We start from the raw sequence: 19,061 nt of genomic DNA on the forward strand, positions 1-19,061 counted from the left end.
ACTACAAGTTGGGATGCCCTCTGGATGCTGGAAGCCTCCTGGAGCCCCCAGACCATTTTCACGAAAACTGCTGCTATTTTATTCTTCACAGATTCACTTAATTCCTGTTGTTTCACAGGATTCTCTTGCTTCCTCTGGGTTGCACGGTCTACTCTGAATAGGGAGTAAGCCAGTCGGATGCAGGAGCTGAGGGTCCCCACACCCCTTCCCCTGCTCTAAACCTCAGGTCTGCACAGGGGCAATGGCCTGGGTGGGACACAGTAAAAAACAAAACAAAACAAAACAACCTACTGAGCTTTATTTGAAGTTGTTTATTTGAAGACTCCCTTTGGGGACAGCATATCTCTACACAGCCCTAGAACTCACTACATAGATCAGTAGGTTCTTGAACTCCAGTATCTGCCCGCCTCTGCCTCTGGAGTTCTGGGATTAAAGGCATGTGCTACCACACTTTGCTAAATCCTTGCCCTGGTTTTGACACCAAGGGTGTGGTTGTTGACTTAACTACCTAACATGGCCTAGAATGACCTGGGAAGATTCTTGGTGAGGGACTGTGGCCTGTGGGTGTGCCTATGGCAGATTGTCTGCATTGCCTTAACTGGTGTGACTCCCAGCGCTGATATACGGAAGCTCCAGTTCCAGGTGACCCAACGCCCCCTTCTACCCCCCACAGGCACATCACACTTGTGGTGAGCAAACACCCACGCAGGCAAAACACTCGCTCACACAACATAACAATAGCATAAGAGGAAAAGGTGACAAGGTGGCAGCACTGACCTGAAGAGCAGCTGCTGAGCCCCGGATGCAGCGTAGGCGAGCAGGACGCCATGTTATTTGGCACTCCAAAGACTACAGTGGGAAGGAGAAGGCAGGGGAGAGCAAGGCTCAGGGCAAGGCAGAAGCTCAGATACTTGGGATGTGTCAAGAAATGCTGGGATCTGGCTCAAATGTTCTGTTACATGTTTGTTGTTAGAACAAAAAGAAAACCTTAATATTCAATTCTCTCTCTTTGATGCAGAGAACTGAACACCAATCTACGGCACCTTCGGTCGTAGCCAGAGGCAATTTTGGGTAGCCAGCCCTGGAGTAGACAAGAGGGTCCAGTTAATGGCTCCCTTGTTGGTGGCCCCATTTCATAGAGTGGGATCTCAGAAGTTTAGTTGCGTTGCTCAAGATTCCCACAATCAATTCACACTCATTGATACGAGGCATTCTGTTGTTTTCCATTGTGTTTCCTCTGATACGCTGTTTTGAATGTTCATTCTATAAAAAACACCTTGTAGAGTCTAGTTGAAATCTAGCTGATTGTGTTGAAATGAATGCCTTTCCATTGGGAAGGGCTTGAGACATTAGGCCATAAAAATCCCTTCCCAGGAGGCGCTGGGGCTGGCACACACTGAGGGAAATCTTCATGAGCAGGGTGGAGCCACCGCTGTCCCCGCCTGCCTTCGCGTGAGAAGCTGTGGTGTGTGTGTGTGTGTGTGTGTGTGTGTGTGTGTGTGTGTGCGCGCGTGCGCGCGTCCTCCGCCTACCTGATCCTGCCGAGTAGGCGTTGGTGTTGAGCAGAGATGAGCTCTGGGTTGTCATGTTGTTGTGATAGGTCCCCATGGAGGACCCTGCAGGCAAGGTGGAGGACCACATATGCTGGGGAAGGTTGGTGTCCAGCATTGTCGCGTCGTAGGTCCCTGACACTGGAAACAGAAACACACACACACTTCACTGCTGAGGGAGAGGGGACTCTTTCCTGCTGGGGAACTCGGTTGCTCGTCCTCCTGGAGCTTCCCTGAGTTTAGCACTGAAGGTCCTATATTTCAGGACCCTCCCTCCCCCCAGTTCAGGACAGAATGAGGTACTGAGTCATTCTACTTTTGACTGAAGTCAAGACTTGATCTCTTAGATCACAAAATTCTTGCCAATTCCTGATGAAATTTGGAATTAATTTTCCTTTAGTGTCACTCATTGTGTCTTATAAGTTTTTGTTTTTTTTTTTTAACCTGGTGGTCTGTCCCCACCAACGGGGATAACCCTTACTGCTTTGCTATTTTCAAAGATGCCAAGGGGTAGTTCAGTCAGGAGCTACTTCTAGGCACCCTTGCAATGTGGGGTATGCATCCGACAAAGGAGTGTTCAGGTAATAATAACTTCTTGAACAGAGCAGCCTTCTTGCGTAGATCCTCATTAAGGTGCCTCTGTGAGCCAGCCAGGTCCAAAGGCACTCTGGAAAGTCCTGGCAGGACTTTTCATGCCTCTTCAAATCTGATGCCATTTCTGCCTGTTACTGGTCACACCATTGCTAACACGAAGGAAGCTTGGCTTTATAGGGAAGTCACACAAGGAAGGTCATGGTGTCAAGACTTTCCCAGAAACAACAGGAAATCTTCATTCACAGAAGATGTGATTTCTTTGCTCATCTTCATCCGTGGCTCTGCTAACTTCTCTTTCTGTCATCTAAAGAAGTATTTCCCTCATGGAAGACACACACTCCATAAGGCTGTCTTCTCATCCCGTGTGACCCTAGCCTCTTGGTATCCTGTTCAGCTCTCCAGAGACCCTCCTCTCTACCAGGGCATTGGCTAGACTTCTCTTGTCTAGAGCTTTTCCTCAGATCTTGACACAGAGTAGGCATAGGATAAATACTTCATTGATGAGAACACTACAACTTTCCTCTCGTTTCTTGGGGAACCTGGCAACATTTTCAGGACTTTCAGAACCTGCTGGGGAGAATCTCAAGGATGTAGAGACGGGTACCACCTCCTTAGAAGACAGCTGACCAGGTGGATAAGAAAGCCCCGCCCAAACATTCACTGTGTGGAAAGGCAGACGCTCACTACTTTTCCAGGGCTGGCAAAGCTGAAAGGTCTTTAGCGTAATCTGTCACATTGTCCCCAAGCTCCCATGGCAGACTGGAGCTGCGAGGCTTACCTGAGTGGGAGCTTGCGGTCACCATTTTGGTCTCTACGGTGCCTTTCTTGGGGATGGGGAGTGTGTTGGAGGTGTTCCTGGTGGGACTGGCACTTGCAGATCGGCTTCCCTTAAGCAAACGCTTGACTTCATCCAATTCTGTCCCTGCAAAGAAACCCAGACTTTCCCGTCAGCCCCAGGACACTTTCCCAGGGCCAAAGATCAGGGAAGGAACAATGAGGGCATTCTGATATCAGAGGGGCGGGCATCTACCTCATACATGGGGATATTTTCCATTAGCTTTATAATTTTTGAATTTTGCCAATTTAAAGCTTTTATCAACCGGACAGTTTGCAACTTAATAGCCTCATAAATACAGAGCTTCGCACAAGGAGCTTTGAGTCCTTGGGGGAGATTTTCTGATTTGACTTCGTTAGGCACCACAGGGGTGACTGTGACTGGAAGACATTGTCATCTGGGTTTGGGCAGTTAGGGAGCTAGGCTCTTTAAGAAGCCAGCTTAACAATTAATTGCCTTTCCTCTGAACACGGTGCCTTGGATGAGCTGGTGTGCCTCAGTGACAAAGGGATCTGAGGTTTATCGCTCCTAAACACTTTTCTGCATCTGCTTTAGTGTCTGCTCTGTCTGGGCTGCTGCTATTTGCATCAAGGTGAACTAGTAGAACCTGGTCCTTGTGTCCCCTCAGAGTGGCAAACAGGAAGGAAGCCGTGTCAAGGACAATGAGCAGGAGACAAGCACACTGATAGACAGAAGGTGCAGGAAAAGCCCCACCTCTCTCCCCAGAAAGCCCCTTCCTCTGGGATCAACATCTCAAAGCCTGAAGGACTCTGGCGAGGAAGCATTAGACCTGGAGTCAGATCCTATCCAGGTACGAAGCTCTCACCTTGGCGATGAAGGTAAAACCCTTATTTTCGACTCCTAAATCTTCTCTCATCTGAACTCTCTCATTGCAACTCCATAGAGAACTGCCCCTTGACGGTCTCCAGACAGCCACATCTTCCAAGCCTAACCCCGATCCCCTAGCATAGGAGGGCTTCCCTTCCCTCTGTCTCATCATCCCCGGCTGTGCTTTCTTTCACACTGAGTTGTGGGTGTTGACTGGCTTTCCAGTTTCCCCATTAGACTCTGAACTACTAACCAAGGACCATGTCTTTCTTACTCAGAAACTTAGCTCCGGACCGAAACCCTCAAGGATGTTTGATGATTGAGCACACACACACACACACACACACACACAGAGGGAGGGGGGGAAGGGACAGCACCAGCCCCTAACTCCCCAGCACTGTGCTCCATCTGTCCTGATTTACTCTGAGGGTTTCCCAGGCCCTTTCATGGTAGCAGGACAGTGACCACTTACATCTGGTGGACGGTGATGCACTCTGCAGCCGAACTCGAATTTCACTCTCTGCATGAGGGGAGAGAAGAGAGAGCGAGGATGAAGGCGTCTGCCTCACTGTCCTGGACCCTGACTTCTGACCAGAGCATGGCTGACTCATTGGGTTACTTTGTGATTTCGGAGTCCTTCACCAGGAAACCTTGGTGTTGCTACAAAAGGGATGGCCATTTCCCACTCCAGTTGCCAACTGTACATTGTACCTGAGACTTAAAATCCCAGGCTCAGCCAAGAAGCCCCAAGACACTTTATCACCACCCACTTTACAGTTGTCAGCTTTCTGCCTCTCAGCTCACTTGAGGTAGGGGTGGGAAGGAGATTTCTAAAGCCTTCAGGGTTCACTTAGTCACCAGATCAGGAATCCCATAAGCCTTAACAGTATTAGCTTCACGTAGAGAGTGGGTGTCTTTTAACAACCATTCTAAAGCTGTGGGTGGCTGATGTAGCCCGAACTTGGGCTCCTGATGACAGTGAGACACAATGGGAGCCTAACATTGGTCAGAAAGAACACGCCGAGCCTGCAAAGGACTCTGCTTCTGCCCACCCTGACACAAGGCTCCCGTGGCCACTCAGGGCTTTGCTAGGGTGGCTCTTCCTAGAGTCCTCCTCTCTCATCTCTGGACGCCGAGTTTACAAAACTGTCCCTTGCAATAATTTGAAAAAGAGGGGCTTTTGCGTGTCTTGGCATATAATGGCAAATGAAAGCATATCTGGGAGGCCAGCTGTAAAGACAGACGTGGCATCTCTGTTGCTCAGATTGTCACTGCGTGTTCGGATCCCTGCTCACGGAGCTGGTTAGGTCATTAGCAGATAAGCCCTTCCCATGCTCATGGAGTTGGCCAAGGCTCTTGTCAGTACTCTAGGCTCATTCTGGCAGATGAATGAGCCTAGAGTACTGACTTACTCTTACTCTTAGAGTAAGTACTTACTTAGCCTAGAGTACTGACTTACTCTTACAAGAATAAGTCTTACTTATTCTTGTATGTGAGGCTTTCTGTCTCCAGGCTGCCAGGTACTAGCTGCTCAGAGTGAACAGAACTGAATTATGTAATGGTACTCACCCCGTGTTTGGCTTCGTCCTCTGGTTGCAGAAGATGCTGAGAAAGAGAAATATGGTGGTCTTAGGCACATATAAAAGATGGCATGCTGAATATTTTTGACACTTGGGGATATTTTCACAGTGTCTAAATCCAGACAGGGGGTTTTCTATTTAGCAGATGCTAAATAAATGATTCCCAGATGCTGAAGTGTAAATAATGTTTTTCAACATCTCAATGCGATTTAGCTAAAAAAATGTTGAGCAAGCTAATGTTTAGAGCACTGTGCCTGAGGGGTGTGTGTGTGTGTGTGTGTGTGTGTCTGTGTGTGTGTGTGTGATACATTTGGACCAATTGAAAACATTGCCAAGTGGACCCAAAGACTGCAAAATCTTTCCTTATTGAAGCCTGCCTTAGTTTTTTTAGTGTAAGCAAATATAGAAAATTTTAATCATTTCATAATCACTGGCCCTGACCTCGATTCATCTGTACATTGAGAGTCTATGAATACAGACCTAAGACTTAAAGTCAGGTGAACACACAGCTTGGGGAGGCCCAGGTGTATGATGTGGCCCTGGGAAGGGAGTTACAGAGGAGGCACTGGGACGTCAGGCATTTGTGCCCTGTGCCTGCTGCTCTTCCTCCGTGGCTGGTCCTCTGGGAAGCCCGTGGAAGGAAGAGTCCCTACAGTTATTCTGAGCCTTCAGGGGCTTCTGTGTCCTAGCATGAGCCTGTGCAAACAGCTTGCCATTTTAAGAGTGTCATGAGCAAATGCTAGTGAGAGCAAGTTAGCAAGCCTGCCAATCTCCTTAAGATGCTTCAGAGTGAAGGGGCAAGCAACTCAACAGGAGCCACACTCTTTTAGAGGAATCCGTTTGCCTCATGGTAACCCCTGCCCCACAGCCCACCAGTCAGGCCTGTTCTTAGTGCCCCATTAAAGCATTTCTCCAGAAACTAAGCCGAGGACTTACCGAGTTCCTTTCTCGGGTACTCAGGGGAGGAGTTGCCGCTAGAGCTCCCTGGAGAGAAGATGTGACACTTAGTACAAATGGCTCTCCATAAGGCTTCCTGCGGGAGGGGCCGGGGCGCCAGCCACAGCAGCGTGAACCCCCATAGCTGGGAGGGTTTCAGGAGGTTCTTCAAGAGGAATTCACCCAAGCAGGGGCCTTCTCTTGAGTGTCCTGTTTCAGCTGCTGACACCACCACGAGCCCAGTCTGCAGTTGAAACCCCAGGGGGATGGCTGGTTCCAGGTTCTCCTTACGGCTCCTCAACCGCAAAGCCCGCCAACTTTTACCTCACAACTCCCGGCCTTCCTTCTCCGCTGAATCCAGCCCATACTTCTCTCTTCTTGACTATTGAAGATTTCCTTTTAACCTGTCATATACCCATGGCTTTCTGGGGCTCAAATATGATTCACTGTTTGGCTCAAAAAACCTCTGTGTCTTCTTATGTGGAGACTAAAGTCAAATTCTAGCACAGTCTGGGCCCCCCACTCCATCTTTAGCCCTGGACTGTCCTGTACTCCAGCGCTTTCCCACCCTGGACTGTTCTGTCCTTCCGTCTATGAGTATCACTAGGATGCTCAGGCTGAGGTACCACCACCTCCATAGAGACATCCTTGATTTTCTTAGCGGAAAGTAGTGACCCCTGTCTACTCAGTGTCACTGCTATCTCTGTCATCTCCAATTGTCTATAGATTCTGGGGTCCTTGAAGACAAGATCCATAAGGCATTTCGTTCAGTGTAAAACATAACATGCTAGTTGAAAAGTGACGAAGTGGATTAAAAAATGAGAAGATACATGAATGCATGTAAATGAATGCATAAATATTCCAGTACTTGGAGTCCACAAGGGAAATCAAGAAGTGAGGAGAAAGATGGGGTGGAGTGCCGACACACAGGAGAAGCCAAGAAGCCATCATGCACAGGACGAGTGAAGTTATGCCGGGAAGAGATCGGTTCTCTTCTGCGGATACCTTCGTAAGTTCCATGGCGGGTCACGTGCGTTTTCCTTTCAAAAGTGGAGCCTGGAGAGTTGGGCAGGGTAGAGGCCGGCGAGTGGGCTCTCCGGTAACTGGAGGTGGACGCGCTGCCTCGGATGCTCCCACCTGCCATTGGGAAAGAGTGTAAATCCTCAGGGCACCGCCTCGCCGGAGATGATCCCACTACATCGAAACTCAGTCTGCTGCCTTCTGGGGCAGACACTGAGATGGATGTGTGTGAGAGGGATGTACACACACACACACACACACACACACACACACACACACACAGCATGGAAGTGGTAAGGATGCTGTAGTTTTCTTGAGGACTAGCCTCTGCTCAGCGGGCTGGTAGACAGGTGGCTGGGCAGGCCCTTCTGAGTTTACGTTTCCTTTTTATTTTCTCTATGGAGACTTAATGGCTTCCAGGGTTGGCTATGTGAGTGTGCTTGTTTCTGTCATACTTCTGCTTTCTTTTATTTTCATGGGAAAGACTGCAGGTTCACGTTGGGAGTTTGCCTGGCTGGGCATCCTGCCTTAAAGGCCTTCAGCAGAGCAGCTCAGGGTTCACTTGCAAACTTTCCTAAAAGGTGTGGCTTAAACAGAGCGAATCAGTGTGAGCAACCACCTTGCCTTGAAGGCTTCTGAACCAATGAGTGTTACCTGTCCTGGAGATTTAAGGAAAATTGGAGCCATTTTTACATAGGTGTTCAAGGCTGGTGATTAGAGAGTCAATTCTCCCTTCCCTTGTCATTTGGGTAACTCGTGGGGGGGATGTGGAATGAATGGCAGATGGGATGATGGTCCCCCTCGTACTCTGACTGCCGCTGGTGGATTTTCACTGTTCCTCATCGCTATCCACCATCCCGCCCCCACACCAGCGGCCGCTTACTTGAGTTGATGTAGCCGCTGCTACCATGAGTCAGGCTTTGCTTCTCCAGCCGACTCCCTCCACCGAGAGAGCCTGTTCTAGCGTATCCATTGCTGGTGCTCCCTTCTGCAAAAGCAGGTGACAGCCTCAAGGTGGATCCAGGTCAGAGGGTCTCCTCTTCCTCCCCTCCTTTCTCACCAGGACCCTGCCGGCTGGGAGCTCTCCTTTACCACACTCCAAATCCCAAGCTGCCCTTTCCCCTACTTATTTTCAATACAGACATCTGGAATGAATATCCTGCTTGGTGGAATGAGAGCATTCTGGCGGAGCACAGAAAGCCATTCAGCAGGAAATTAGCCGAGGCAGCTGAGTGATGCAAGCTCCTCCATCTCAGGTGAACCTTGCTGGGCTTTGCTTCTTTCGAATGCCCGATCAGGGCCCAGACACATCAGCCACTAGGAGTGCCGGAAGGACTAAAGGTGGCTCAGGATGACACTTTGACTTGCTTCTACCACCCTGCTGTGGCCACAGATGGGTGGGTCCTCCCTATGCCAAAACCCATGAGGGCCCGGGGATAGTGCTGGGACTTTGGACTTGATCTCTGTTGTTAGAACCCACCGACAAATCCTTAGGAACTCCTGAACAAAAGTGGAGTGCTCCTGGAGGGTAGGATTTCTGGTGTTTTACTGACTAGACTAGCAAACCCATGAAGACAGACAGCGGACAGAGTTCCGAGGGGTTGTGGAGAGGAGAGGAGCAGAGAGCATGACTGTGAATAAACAGGAGGGAGTGATGGGAACGCCCTTAGATTAGACTGAAGCAAGCAGTGCGCGCCACCATGCCACAAACTGGTAGCTGCTGTGGTGTTTAAATTCACATCACATAGCTGCTAGCAAAAGAACATTCCGGAGAGCGGATTTTTCCAGTGGGAAAGTGAACTCCCATGTTCAAGAGCACAGCATAGCGCCTTCACAGGAGACCGACAGAGACAGAGACACTTACTTGGTGGTAAGGATGTGAGTCTGGTAGTTACTGTTTCTGTGACAACTGGAAAAGACAAGGAGAGAGGGGATGCTGTGACATATACTGGCATTGCTGGGTTTTGGCAGGGCCTGGTGTCTGCCACAGGTTAAGCATTAGGCTCAGCAAGGAGTTTTGAATAGCTGTGTCTTATGACAAGAAATCTGAAAATATGAACAATAGCAACGATTTTAGATGCTTAATGCATCTAGAATATAAAATTTCTCTTTGGTGCCTAAAGAAGTTAGCTACCCATTGATTGGAGAATGAGTTGTCATGGCACCCAGGCCTCTCACTGCTTGCTCCAGTCCAGGCCTCGCTTTCAGGCTGAAGCAGGCCTAGCCTCTTTTTTCTGAGAGCCACACGTACTATCTCTGCTCTGTTCCTTCCCCCAAACTCCTGGGCCAGCTGATGAATTCGGAGGGGCCTCTAGGGTTCTGTGACTCATCCTGGGACCCTCACGGGCATGTGTGAGTGTGGAAGGCGTGGAGAGGAATCGCAACCTAAGAAAATTGCTGTGGAGGTCTGTGGTAGGAGTCATACGCGAATCCCAGAGCAGACTCCGAGAAAGGTCCCCTTTCACACACTACCTGCAGTTTCTCTGGTGTCAAGTGAGACGCTAACAGTGTCACCTGTTTGGGAAAACACCAGCTAGAAGCAGGACCTTGTTTCTCTGGAGTCATTCTCCTGGAGTAGCAGAGCAGGACCAACTTTTTGTCTGACTGTGGCCGTTAACACTGCCTCTCCCTCTTTCAGGCCTCACCCGGCTGGGCCACTACGTGTGTCGGTTCACGTGTGTCACAGCACCATGAGCAAACCAGACAACAACTGGTGGGAGTTGCTTCTTTCTTTGGAGGAGGGCTTTCGTATGTGCACATGTGTATGGAGGTGTTGGTGTGGAGCGCATGCGTGCATGGGGAAGAAGGGAGAGCAGGGTGGAAGGAGATGGCTCAGGCCACTGTGTGCATGTGCAGCCCCGCTGTCCGCCCGCCTCTGTCCTTCACAGGACATGCTTCTGATCAGCCGTCTTGTCCTCCCAGACCACGGCGTGACAGGGTGCAGTGGAAAGGGTACGCCAGGTGTAAAAGGGGACGGTTTTCCACAGGAAGGTGCAGCGGCTCCATCGGAATGATGGCCCTTGAGCGCCCAGTAACCTCTCACTGTGTAGACCTCCCGCAGTTCTTTTGACACATAAAAATCAATTATTCTCTAACCTAAAGTTCCAAGTCTGTGGAGCCAGATTTTTTTCTTGTTGTTGTTGGAAATAAATGAAAGTCACACAATAAATGAAAACGTTTCCTAATTTAGAATTACTGGTGAGACTGTTTACACACCCCTGAATTTATCACTTGGACAGTTCCATGAAGTAAGTGTATGTGTTTTCCAGCTTGAGTGGAGATTTGGGTGGGGACACCAGTGTCTTGTTAGCCCCAGCCTCTGACATAAGATATTATGCTTTTAGATTTCTGCTGCCCTATATCCCTAGGTAGAGACAGAGCTAAATAAACCACAAGAATTAGGCAGTCATCAAACCACAAGTATTAAAATTCTGCTCATGGTAACTACACACAGGAAAATTTTTTTTCTCTTTCTTCTTTCATCTCTCCTTCCCTACTCCTCTCAGCCCTTCCTCCTTCCCTTTCTCCATTTCTCTTTTTATCTTCTGTGGTACTGGGGATAGTGACCCAAGTCTAGAAAGGTAGTCTACCATTGAGCCACACTCCTGGGCCCAGAAATGGCAATTTTCATCCTGGAACAAGACGCAGAACTCATTTGATTATAAGAGCATGAAAGTAAAGATCCAGAAGAACGCTCATGGGAAAGGGGATAGAGTCTGTGAAGGTATTTGGAGACAGTGATGGCGGTGTTGGAACATGGGTGGATTATTGTCTCTGCTTTCAGATGAGCTAACACAGTTATGAGTAAAAGAAATCCAAACACTCTTACTTCTTTCAGTGATTTCAGTGCCATCTCGCTTGTTTTTCTTGGTCACATCCATCCCATAGCCACCTGCAGGAACAGAAGCCATTGCTTTTAGCAAGTCTAGGCTCCACATCACACATACACACACACACACACACACACACACACACACACACACAAGTTAATAAAAAACCCGTTTCAGAGCAGTCAAAACCCATCTTGTCCAGGCACTTGCCCCCATTCTGGCTGTTGCTTGTTTCCAAATTCAGTAGTTTCCGTGTCCAGGCTACTCCTTTTAGGATCTAGTAGGACAGCCTGCCCTCTGCTGAGCACCCGAGGCTTCAGCAGCCCCAGTACCTGACCCTTGTCTGACTGTAACATCTATGTTTTGCCTAGGTGTGTACTGAGATACTGTAGCACTGACTAGTGCATTTTCATGTGCCTTGTGGTGCTCTGTGTTCTAGGGCTGGGAGATGGCTCTGCGGAGTAAATGCTCATGAGACAAACATAAGGACGAGAGGTTAGATTCCCCGGATCAGCCGGGCAGGCGTGGTGGCTGCTTGCAATCCCAGCACCTGAGAGGCAGAGGCAGAGACAGAGACAGGGGATCCCCAGAATCAGCTGGCTTGTTTGACTAGCAAGAATTGGCAAGCCCTGTGTTCAGTAAGATGCCCTGCCTTAATAAACACCCACTTGTGCACACACACATTTGAGTATTCTGTGTTCTAGGTGGGATTATGTGACTATATGACCTCCAAGCTGTGTTAGAGTTTGAATGTTAGAACCGTGCTTGATGGGTAAAAATCACATTCTATGCTTGTGTAGGTCTTTATGGTTTGCAAAGTGTGCACCCCAGAACAGGCCATCTCTAGAGCACACACAAGCACAACAGCACAGCAGATAGCTACAGCATGCTTTTTGTTTTTTTTAAATTTTGTGTATGGATAGTTTGTCTGCCTGTATGTCTGTGTACCACATGCATGTCTGGAGCCTGTGGAGGCCAGAAGAGGGTGTCAGACCCCTGAAATGGGAGTTGAAGATGGTTGTGAGGTGCCATGTGGGTGCTAGGAATCAAACCTGAGCACTCTGGAAGAGCAAGCCAGTGCCCTTAACTGATGAGGCATTTTTTCAGTCTCACAACATAGTTTTGATTTGTTTGCTTGTTTGTGGCTCTCTCTGTGTGTGTGTGTGTTTTGAGGTGGAACCATAAAGTTATTTTAATTTTTTAAAAAATCAGAATGAGCTGGGCGCAGTGGTCCATGCCTGTAATCCCAGCACTCAGGGAGGCAAAGGCAGGCAGATCTCTGTGAGTTCGAGGCCAGCCTGCTCTACAAAGCTCCAGGACAGCCAAAGGCATAGTCTAAGAATTAATACACAGAGAAACCCTATCTCAAGAAACCAAAACCCAAAAACAGAGAACAACAACAAGAACAAATCAGAATGGAAATAAATATAGTCTAGTCTGGATTGTATTTTTCTTAGGAGTTTTTGTTTGTTGTTTGTAGTGGAGGAAGGAACCCACAAAGGCAAACATGTCTAGGTCTCATCTATGCAAGTCATAACGTAGCCTGAGGTGACTTCCTTGGTGAGACCATGACAAAATCGGACCAGCTCAGCATCCTGGTGGAATTAGGCAAGACTGGCAGGGCCTGGCTGAATGTGCCAACTCCTTGTTCATCGGTGTTTCTTAAACTTAGCTCCAGACAAGGAATGTGGCATCATGGAAAGAATTTAGTTGCATCTGAGATGCCGCAGAATGTCTTTACAAGTATGTTTCCTGGAGCTACAGGAATGGCTCTATAAACAGCCTAATAAGGGAGTCTAGCCTCATTAAAGGCCAGAGCTGGCTGGTGACCAGGCGGGAGTCTGGTTGTAGCCTCTAAGACTGTGCATGCTCTCTGTGTGAAGGTGGGTGTCCTCTTTGAGATCCTTAGTCTAAGAATTAATAGTCTCAGGACCTCTGATGGTCTCTGCTGAGTTTTTAAAACTATCACCATCATATTCTTAAATTGACCATTAGCTATGAACCAGGAGGTATCTGAGGAGATTAAACATTTCGATACACTCAGATGCTGGTTAGGGCGATGACTGGCTGGTATTTAACTAATATGAAATTTACCCTGAAGTTACTGGTTTACTATAATATCGAGATCTCTTTGTACGAGGCATTGTTTTTGATACTTCCATGAGTGGTAACAACGGGATTGACTGATAGCTATGATATGATAGCTATGAAGGCAGGTGGATTATAGCTCAGTAGAATTCCAGTCTCCAGGAGCTAACTTGGTTCATTCTGCTGTTTTGTTTTGTATTTAGGGCAATAATAGGCATTCCTAGGCCCTTTACCTACTCTCCAAATCCTAACAACAAACCGCCTTCTCCTATAGTTTCTATAGCAAAAAGCCACACGCTCCTCAGCTTCCCCAAGGCACAAAGAGACAGCCTGTTCTGTGGCTTCCTGACATTCCTGGTTTTGAGCCATTTCTCAGCACTGAGTTCCTCAGTGGAAAGGGCATTGTGGGTAGAGCCTGCCGCAGGTAGGTAGACCTCACCCTCTTAGCATGGAGCCTTTCTTACATGGATATGCGATAGCAGTGCATTTCTTTGTCCCTCCTGACCGTTGCAGAGGGCAGGGATGTCAAACATAAGAGACTCTCCAGGAGTTCGTTAAATCAAACATAAGAGACTCTCCAGGAGTTCGTTATTTCATGGAGAATGATGGGTGCGGGCACACACCTGGGCTAGGACTGTCCCACTGGACAGATCTTCTGTTTGAGTCATTCTAAGAACTGGTAGGTTTTTCTTAAAAATGTAAAAGTTCAGCTGGGTTCGTGCCTGAGCCTGCCGTTCCTGGTAGTCCTTGGCTGTGCTCTGGAGTTCCCCAAGTACCACTTAATGGAAGCTTTGTCAACGAACATAATTCTTAACTTCCTAGATGTTTGGGCTTCATAGCTGGCAAGGAAGAGTGGGTCATTTAAGTTCTTAATTCTAAACTTATACTGATTTCCATCTACAATTTTTCCTGATATTTGTTTACTTTTATTTACTTATTTTAAGACAGGGTCTCATTATGTAGCCCTGGCTGGCCTTGAACTCATAGAAATCCACCTGATTCTGCCTCCTGAATGCTGGAGTTAAAGGTGTGTGCCACCACTCCTGGCTCTCAGATGTATTTTCAAGTTATGTAGTAAATGTGTGTTATCAAATGTGTGTTATATTAGGTACAGGTACACATGCAATGATCCAGTCAAGGTAAGTAGCATTTCCACCTCCTTAAGCCCTTTATCTGAGTGTTGATACCTACAAACCTTTCTTCTGGCTGTTCATAACACACATGATAAATCACTGCCAAGTCTACTGAAGTCCTGTGCTGTGGAACACGAGACTGAGCTCTTCTCACCTGACTGTTTTGGCAACTGTTAGCCAACCTCCGTCTTTTCCCATCCCCTATACTTCTCAGCCTCTGGTAATCACCATTCTCACTCCTTCTCTGAGGTCAACCTGTTTTAGCTTCTCTGTGAGTAAGAACATGCCCACCCACTGTTCTTAGGAGCTGCTTTATAGTTATTTCATGGCAATAACTATATTTTGGGAAATAGGCAAATGATCCCCATGTGACTTTCTTATGGATGAAGACAAAATTTGAAAAAGTTTTCTACTTTGATAACTTCCTGTTTCCTTTACGTTTTATTTGAATTGTGTCATATCCACTTAAAACTATTCAGACAGCGATGTGGTCTAACGTACATGCAAGGAAGGACTAACCAGTGACAGCAAACCATGGCCTTGACCTTATCTTCTAATGATACATGAAACACACATTTTTTTTCGAGACAGGGTTTTTCTGTGTAGTCTTGGCTATCCTGGAACTCACTCTGTAGACCAGACTGGCCTCAAACTCACAGAGATCCTCCTGCCTCTGCTTTCCCCGAGTGCTGGGATTAAAGGAGTGCACCACTACTGCAGCCGAAACACCCATTCTTGATATAGATGGAAGAATAATTCGGATAAATGTTTTTTATTTCTAACTTTTAATCTTAGGAACAAGTGCTTCTATTCTGCTAAAGAATCAAAAGTGTTTTTTAATCTCTTTATTACTCCAATCTCTATAGACTGTAAGTTTTAAAATAAAACAACATTGAAATTGCTACAGAATGAGAAAATCACGCCCTGGCCACACTTATCTGACAGCACACACGAGCCAAGTAGGTTCAGGGCCAGGGAAAGCAGAGCCCTGGTGTGTACATTGTGGGTTTAGCTCTTCAACACCTAGAGGTGACTTTGCTACCTATGACATTTGGTCACTTTAGAGTTCCGTGACCATAGATAAGACACTAGCTTGTAGTTATGTCAGCTCAGTGGCCACTGTGGCTGCTGCCACTCATGGTGGTGAATGAGCCAAGCATTGCCAACAGACCATTTTCCATTTGGTTACAGTCTAACTGCCCCTGGTAACTTGGTGGGCCTGCTCTGTTTCCCCAATCAAAGGGTTTGTTTTAAAGTGGGATTTTTACTGTATCTGACCCCTGTACATACTGGTGTGGTATTATGCAGGGCCTAAGAGCAAGGCAGAACCCCTAATTATCTGAGGGCATCCATCAGCAGATGGACTAGTGTCGGGTTAGTTTTCTCAGATTTGTGCCTCAGCTCCAAGAAAGAGCACAGAGGAGGGAAGAAATGGTCCCACTTTCCCAGTAAGCACTAGTAAAAACTTCGGCACATTTTGAGGACATAACAGTTTCAAACTTTAGACTGTTCGGTAACTGCTCCTAGGGAGAAGCGAGACTCCAGAGGGTTGCCCCACCTCAGAAGTGAAGGGGCACTATGCCAGTCAGGAGAACTGTGGTCCAATTAGACCAAAACTGGTAAGTCTGAACTCAAAGTGATTTTTTTTTGGGTGGGGGGAGGAGGAGAAAGAAAGAGGTCAAATTGGCCAGTGAAAAGTACAAACATAGAAACATACTCTCTCTCTCTCTTTCTCTTTCTCTCTCTCTGTCTGTCTCTCTCCCTTCCAATTTGACTCCAGGAAAATTCCTGGACCAGTCACAGCATTCAAAGGTTTCTCTTTTCTTTAAGTTAGGAGAGTTTAACACTAGGAACAGCAATGTTAGCTGAGCCCCCAGCCTTCCAGCCTCAGAGGTCTGGGCAGCCCCCACTGGGCACCGGGAGGCCGCCACTCACCTGCACTGGAATTCCCCTCCTGAGCCATTCCACTGTCTAATAGGAAGGAGAGACAGGGATATGGGTGATACCAGCCAGCAAGATTTTAGTACAAGCCTCTTTCCAGTAATGGAGAACAGTTCTTGCTGGGAGGGCCCACCAGCTCTCAAATGGCCTTTTCTTTGCCTTACGTGGACCTTCCTTGGTATTCTCCACACAGCCATTGTGTGGCCAATTAACTGCTTCAACCAGAACTTGAGACATGAATTTCGTCTTGTTTTCCCTAACAAACATTTCACAGTTGAAAGCAAGTCTCAAACGAAAGTCTCAGAGCAAAGGAGAAAGCTCGGTGTAGCTGTAACTCACCTGGCTTCAAGTCTGGAGGAACTGGAGGCAGTTGTGAGCGGACACCCCCTCTCTTCCTTCCTCTGATGCCTTTCTTCTAGAAGTTTGCAGTGCCACTTTTTTTTTTTTATCCAGACCCAGCCAAGGTGTGTTAAAGCTGAGTGATCTTTCAAAAATGTTCGCTTCTTCTCTCCCTCTTGTTTCCTTCAGCGCTTTGCTTCAAAACAAGTCCTGACAAAGGTGTGCCGCGGTTTGCAGCCTCACTCCACCCTTCCAATTATCTGACACTTGCTGGATTTAAAAAAATCTGCCTCCAGGAACCAAACTTTACAGAAGGCAGAAAACTTCTCCTGCTAGGTCAGGTACATTAACCATTTATAGACCTGTGGGGAAAGGGGAACAGAGGACTGGCCCATGGAAAATAACCTTCACAACATCTCCCTTGCCTTTGCAGCTGAAGAACAACCATAACCCAGCAATTCCTAGCAAATTCCCCTCCTTGGTACCACAGGGCAGCTGAATGCCAGCACGCATGCTTCATGTGACATCTCTGCTCACAGGGGACCTGCGGCCAACGTGCCTGAGCTTCTCCCATTTGCCTTTGCCCTGTTTCCTCCATTCTGGCCGAGCCAGGCCTAACTCACATGAGCCATACAGTGAACTGATGCATAGGAAGATGCCTGGGCCTGAAGAAGTTGAGTAGTTGGTAGGTTAAAGGCTGCTTTTTTGAAAGAAGTGATCTGATATGTGATGATGACTTAAAAGAAAGCAGATGTTGGCAATGGCATTCAGCTGCCAGTAAAGGAGAAAGATGCTGGTGGAAAGGGGTAGGGACCTTCTTGGCCTCCAAACCAGGTGATCACATGGTCCCTCTCTCTTCTTTTAAGGCCATCATTCAGACTGGATTAGGTCCTATCATAATGCCTCCCCTTAAAATAAATCATGTCTTTAAAGGCATTTTATTCTAATAGAGTCACATTCCTGGGATATTGGGGGCTAAGACTTTGACCATGACTTGTGTGTATGTGTGTGTGTGTGACAGTTTGGCCTGCAAGAAACAGTGTATAAGGTCATATGATCAGGAATGCAAAACTAATCCAAAAATGTTCTGGGTACTGTGAATGAGGAAGCATACATAATGTTGAGCAGAGCTAAATAAGTGACATTTAAATTGCGATATGACAGAGATTTCATAGGCGAGGGGAAGGTTGAGAATATTCTAGAGCCTGGAGAGAAAACAAGGCAGCAGAGAAGGCTCTGCAGCGGGACAGCGATGGTGAGCTGGAGAAGCAGGGATGAGGACAGATTGTGTACCCCACTGAGAGAAGGGGGCCGTGGCAGGCGGCAATACGAAGGCCACATTCCTCTTTCACTCAGGGCTTCATGGGCTGTGGCAGGGGTGTGGGTTTTGATACCTGGAGTGTGTCCTTAAACTTGAGAGTTTTTACAGGCTCTCTCCAAGTGCTTGGACTGTGGATCATGGGGGAAGAACAGGGATAGAAACCGATTTTTCATGGGGCCTATTATATGCCATATTACACACACTATTTTATACAAACCCTATAGCAAATCTAGGAACTGGGCTCCATTATTGCCCCGATTTTTATATTCATTCATTCATTCATTCATTCATTCATTCTCCCTCCCCCTCTCCCTGTCTCTCTCTGTGGGAATGTGCACGTGCCAAGGAGGTCAGAGCAAACTTTGGGGTGAGCTCTCTCCTACCTCGTGGGTCCTGGGGATTGAACATAGGCCGCCCGGCTTGACAGCAAGCCCTTTTACTTGCTGAACCATCTCACTGGTCTCATTTTTATAGCGGGGAAAGGGGAAGCTCTGAGCAGCTGGGCAAGCCGATCAAAGGTGCCTTTATGTCTCATAGATGGTTGAGCCTCTGTTTCACTTGATCATCGAACCCTTACAGATTGTTAAATTTAAGTATATTCATGCTTTTATTTTGTGTTGCTTTGAGACTGGATCTCATAATGTCGGCCTGGCTGGCCTGGAACTTCCTGTGTAGACCAGGGTGGCACAGACCTCACAGAGATCTACCCGCCTCTGTTTTCCAAGTGCCCAGCTCACCCGTGATTTTGAAAAGGAGGAAAATATGCACTATCGAACAGATCAGACTGACTGCAAACAACAACCTAAAATAAAATCTAAAACTGTGCAAACTGGGATTTTTTTTTTCAGTCAGTAACACTATGATACCAATGTAATTTATTGATAAAAAAAAAAAGATTAGATAGAAACCTATTCACTAAGACAACTGACTGTTTAACCACAGCTGCTATGTGAAAAACCACACCAAGCAACCATTGCACAAACATGGCTGGGCTTTTCGCCTTCTGGTTCCTGTAATAATGTTGATATTCTCTACATGCCATGGAAAAATCAGGCCATTGACCTAA

The 19,061-nt window shown here is 47.4% G+C and overlaps 1 protein-coding gene across 2 annotated transcripts in view; it reads right to left on the minus strand.

Annotated features, from left to right (window-relative positions):
* Col17a1 (collagen type XVII alpha 1 chain) overlaps positions 1-16,906 on the minus strand; it is a 43,411-nt gene extending 26,505 nt beyond the window's left edge. For both annotated transcript variants that reach the window (XM_021640227.2, XM_021640226.2), the window contains exons 1-11: positions 16,675-16,906; positions 11,173-11,235; positions 9,208-9,252; positions 8,227-8,331; positions 7,329-7,460; positions 6,324-6,371; positions 5,377-5,412; positions 4,280-4,327; positions 2,923-3,066; positions 1,533-1,691; positions 778-849 (exon numbers count right to left, since the gene is read on the minus strand). In XM_021640227.2, coding sequence (XP_021495902.1) covers positions 778-849; positions 1,533-1,691; positions 2,923-3,066; positions 4,280-4,327; positions 5,377-5,412; positions 6,324-6,371; positions 7,329-7,460; positions 8,227-8,331; positions 9,208-9,252; positions 11,173-11,224 — 841 coding nt within the window. In that variant the 5' untranslated portion in view covers positions 11,225-11,235; positions 16,675-16,906. The remainder of the gene's footprint in view (positions 1-777; positions 850-1,532; positions 1,692-2,922; positions 3,067-4,279; positions 4,328-5,376; positions 5,413-6,323; positions 6,372-7,328; positions 7,461-8,226; positions 8,332-9,207; positions 9,253-11,172; positions 11,236-16,674) is intronic.
* Between the last annotated feature and the right edge of the window lie 2,155 nt (positions 16,907-19,061).

The sequence above is a fragment of the Meriones unguiculatus genome, chromosome 1 (genome assembly GCF_030254825.1).
Source record: "Meriones unguiculatus strain TT.TT164.6M chromosome 1, Bangor_MerUng_6.1, whole genome shotgun sequence".
NCBI classification, from domain to species: Eukaryota; Metazoa; Chordata; class Mammalia; order Rodentia; family Muridae; genus Meriones; species Meriones unguiculatus.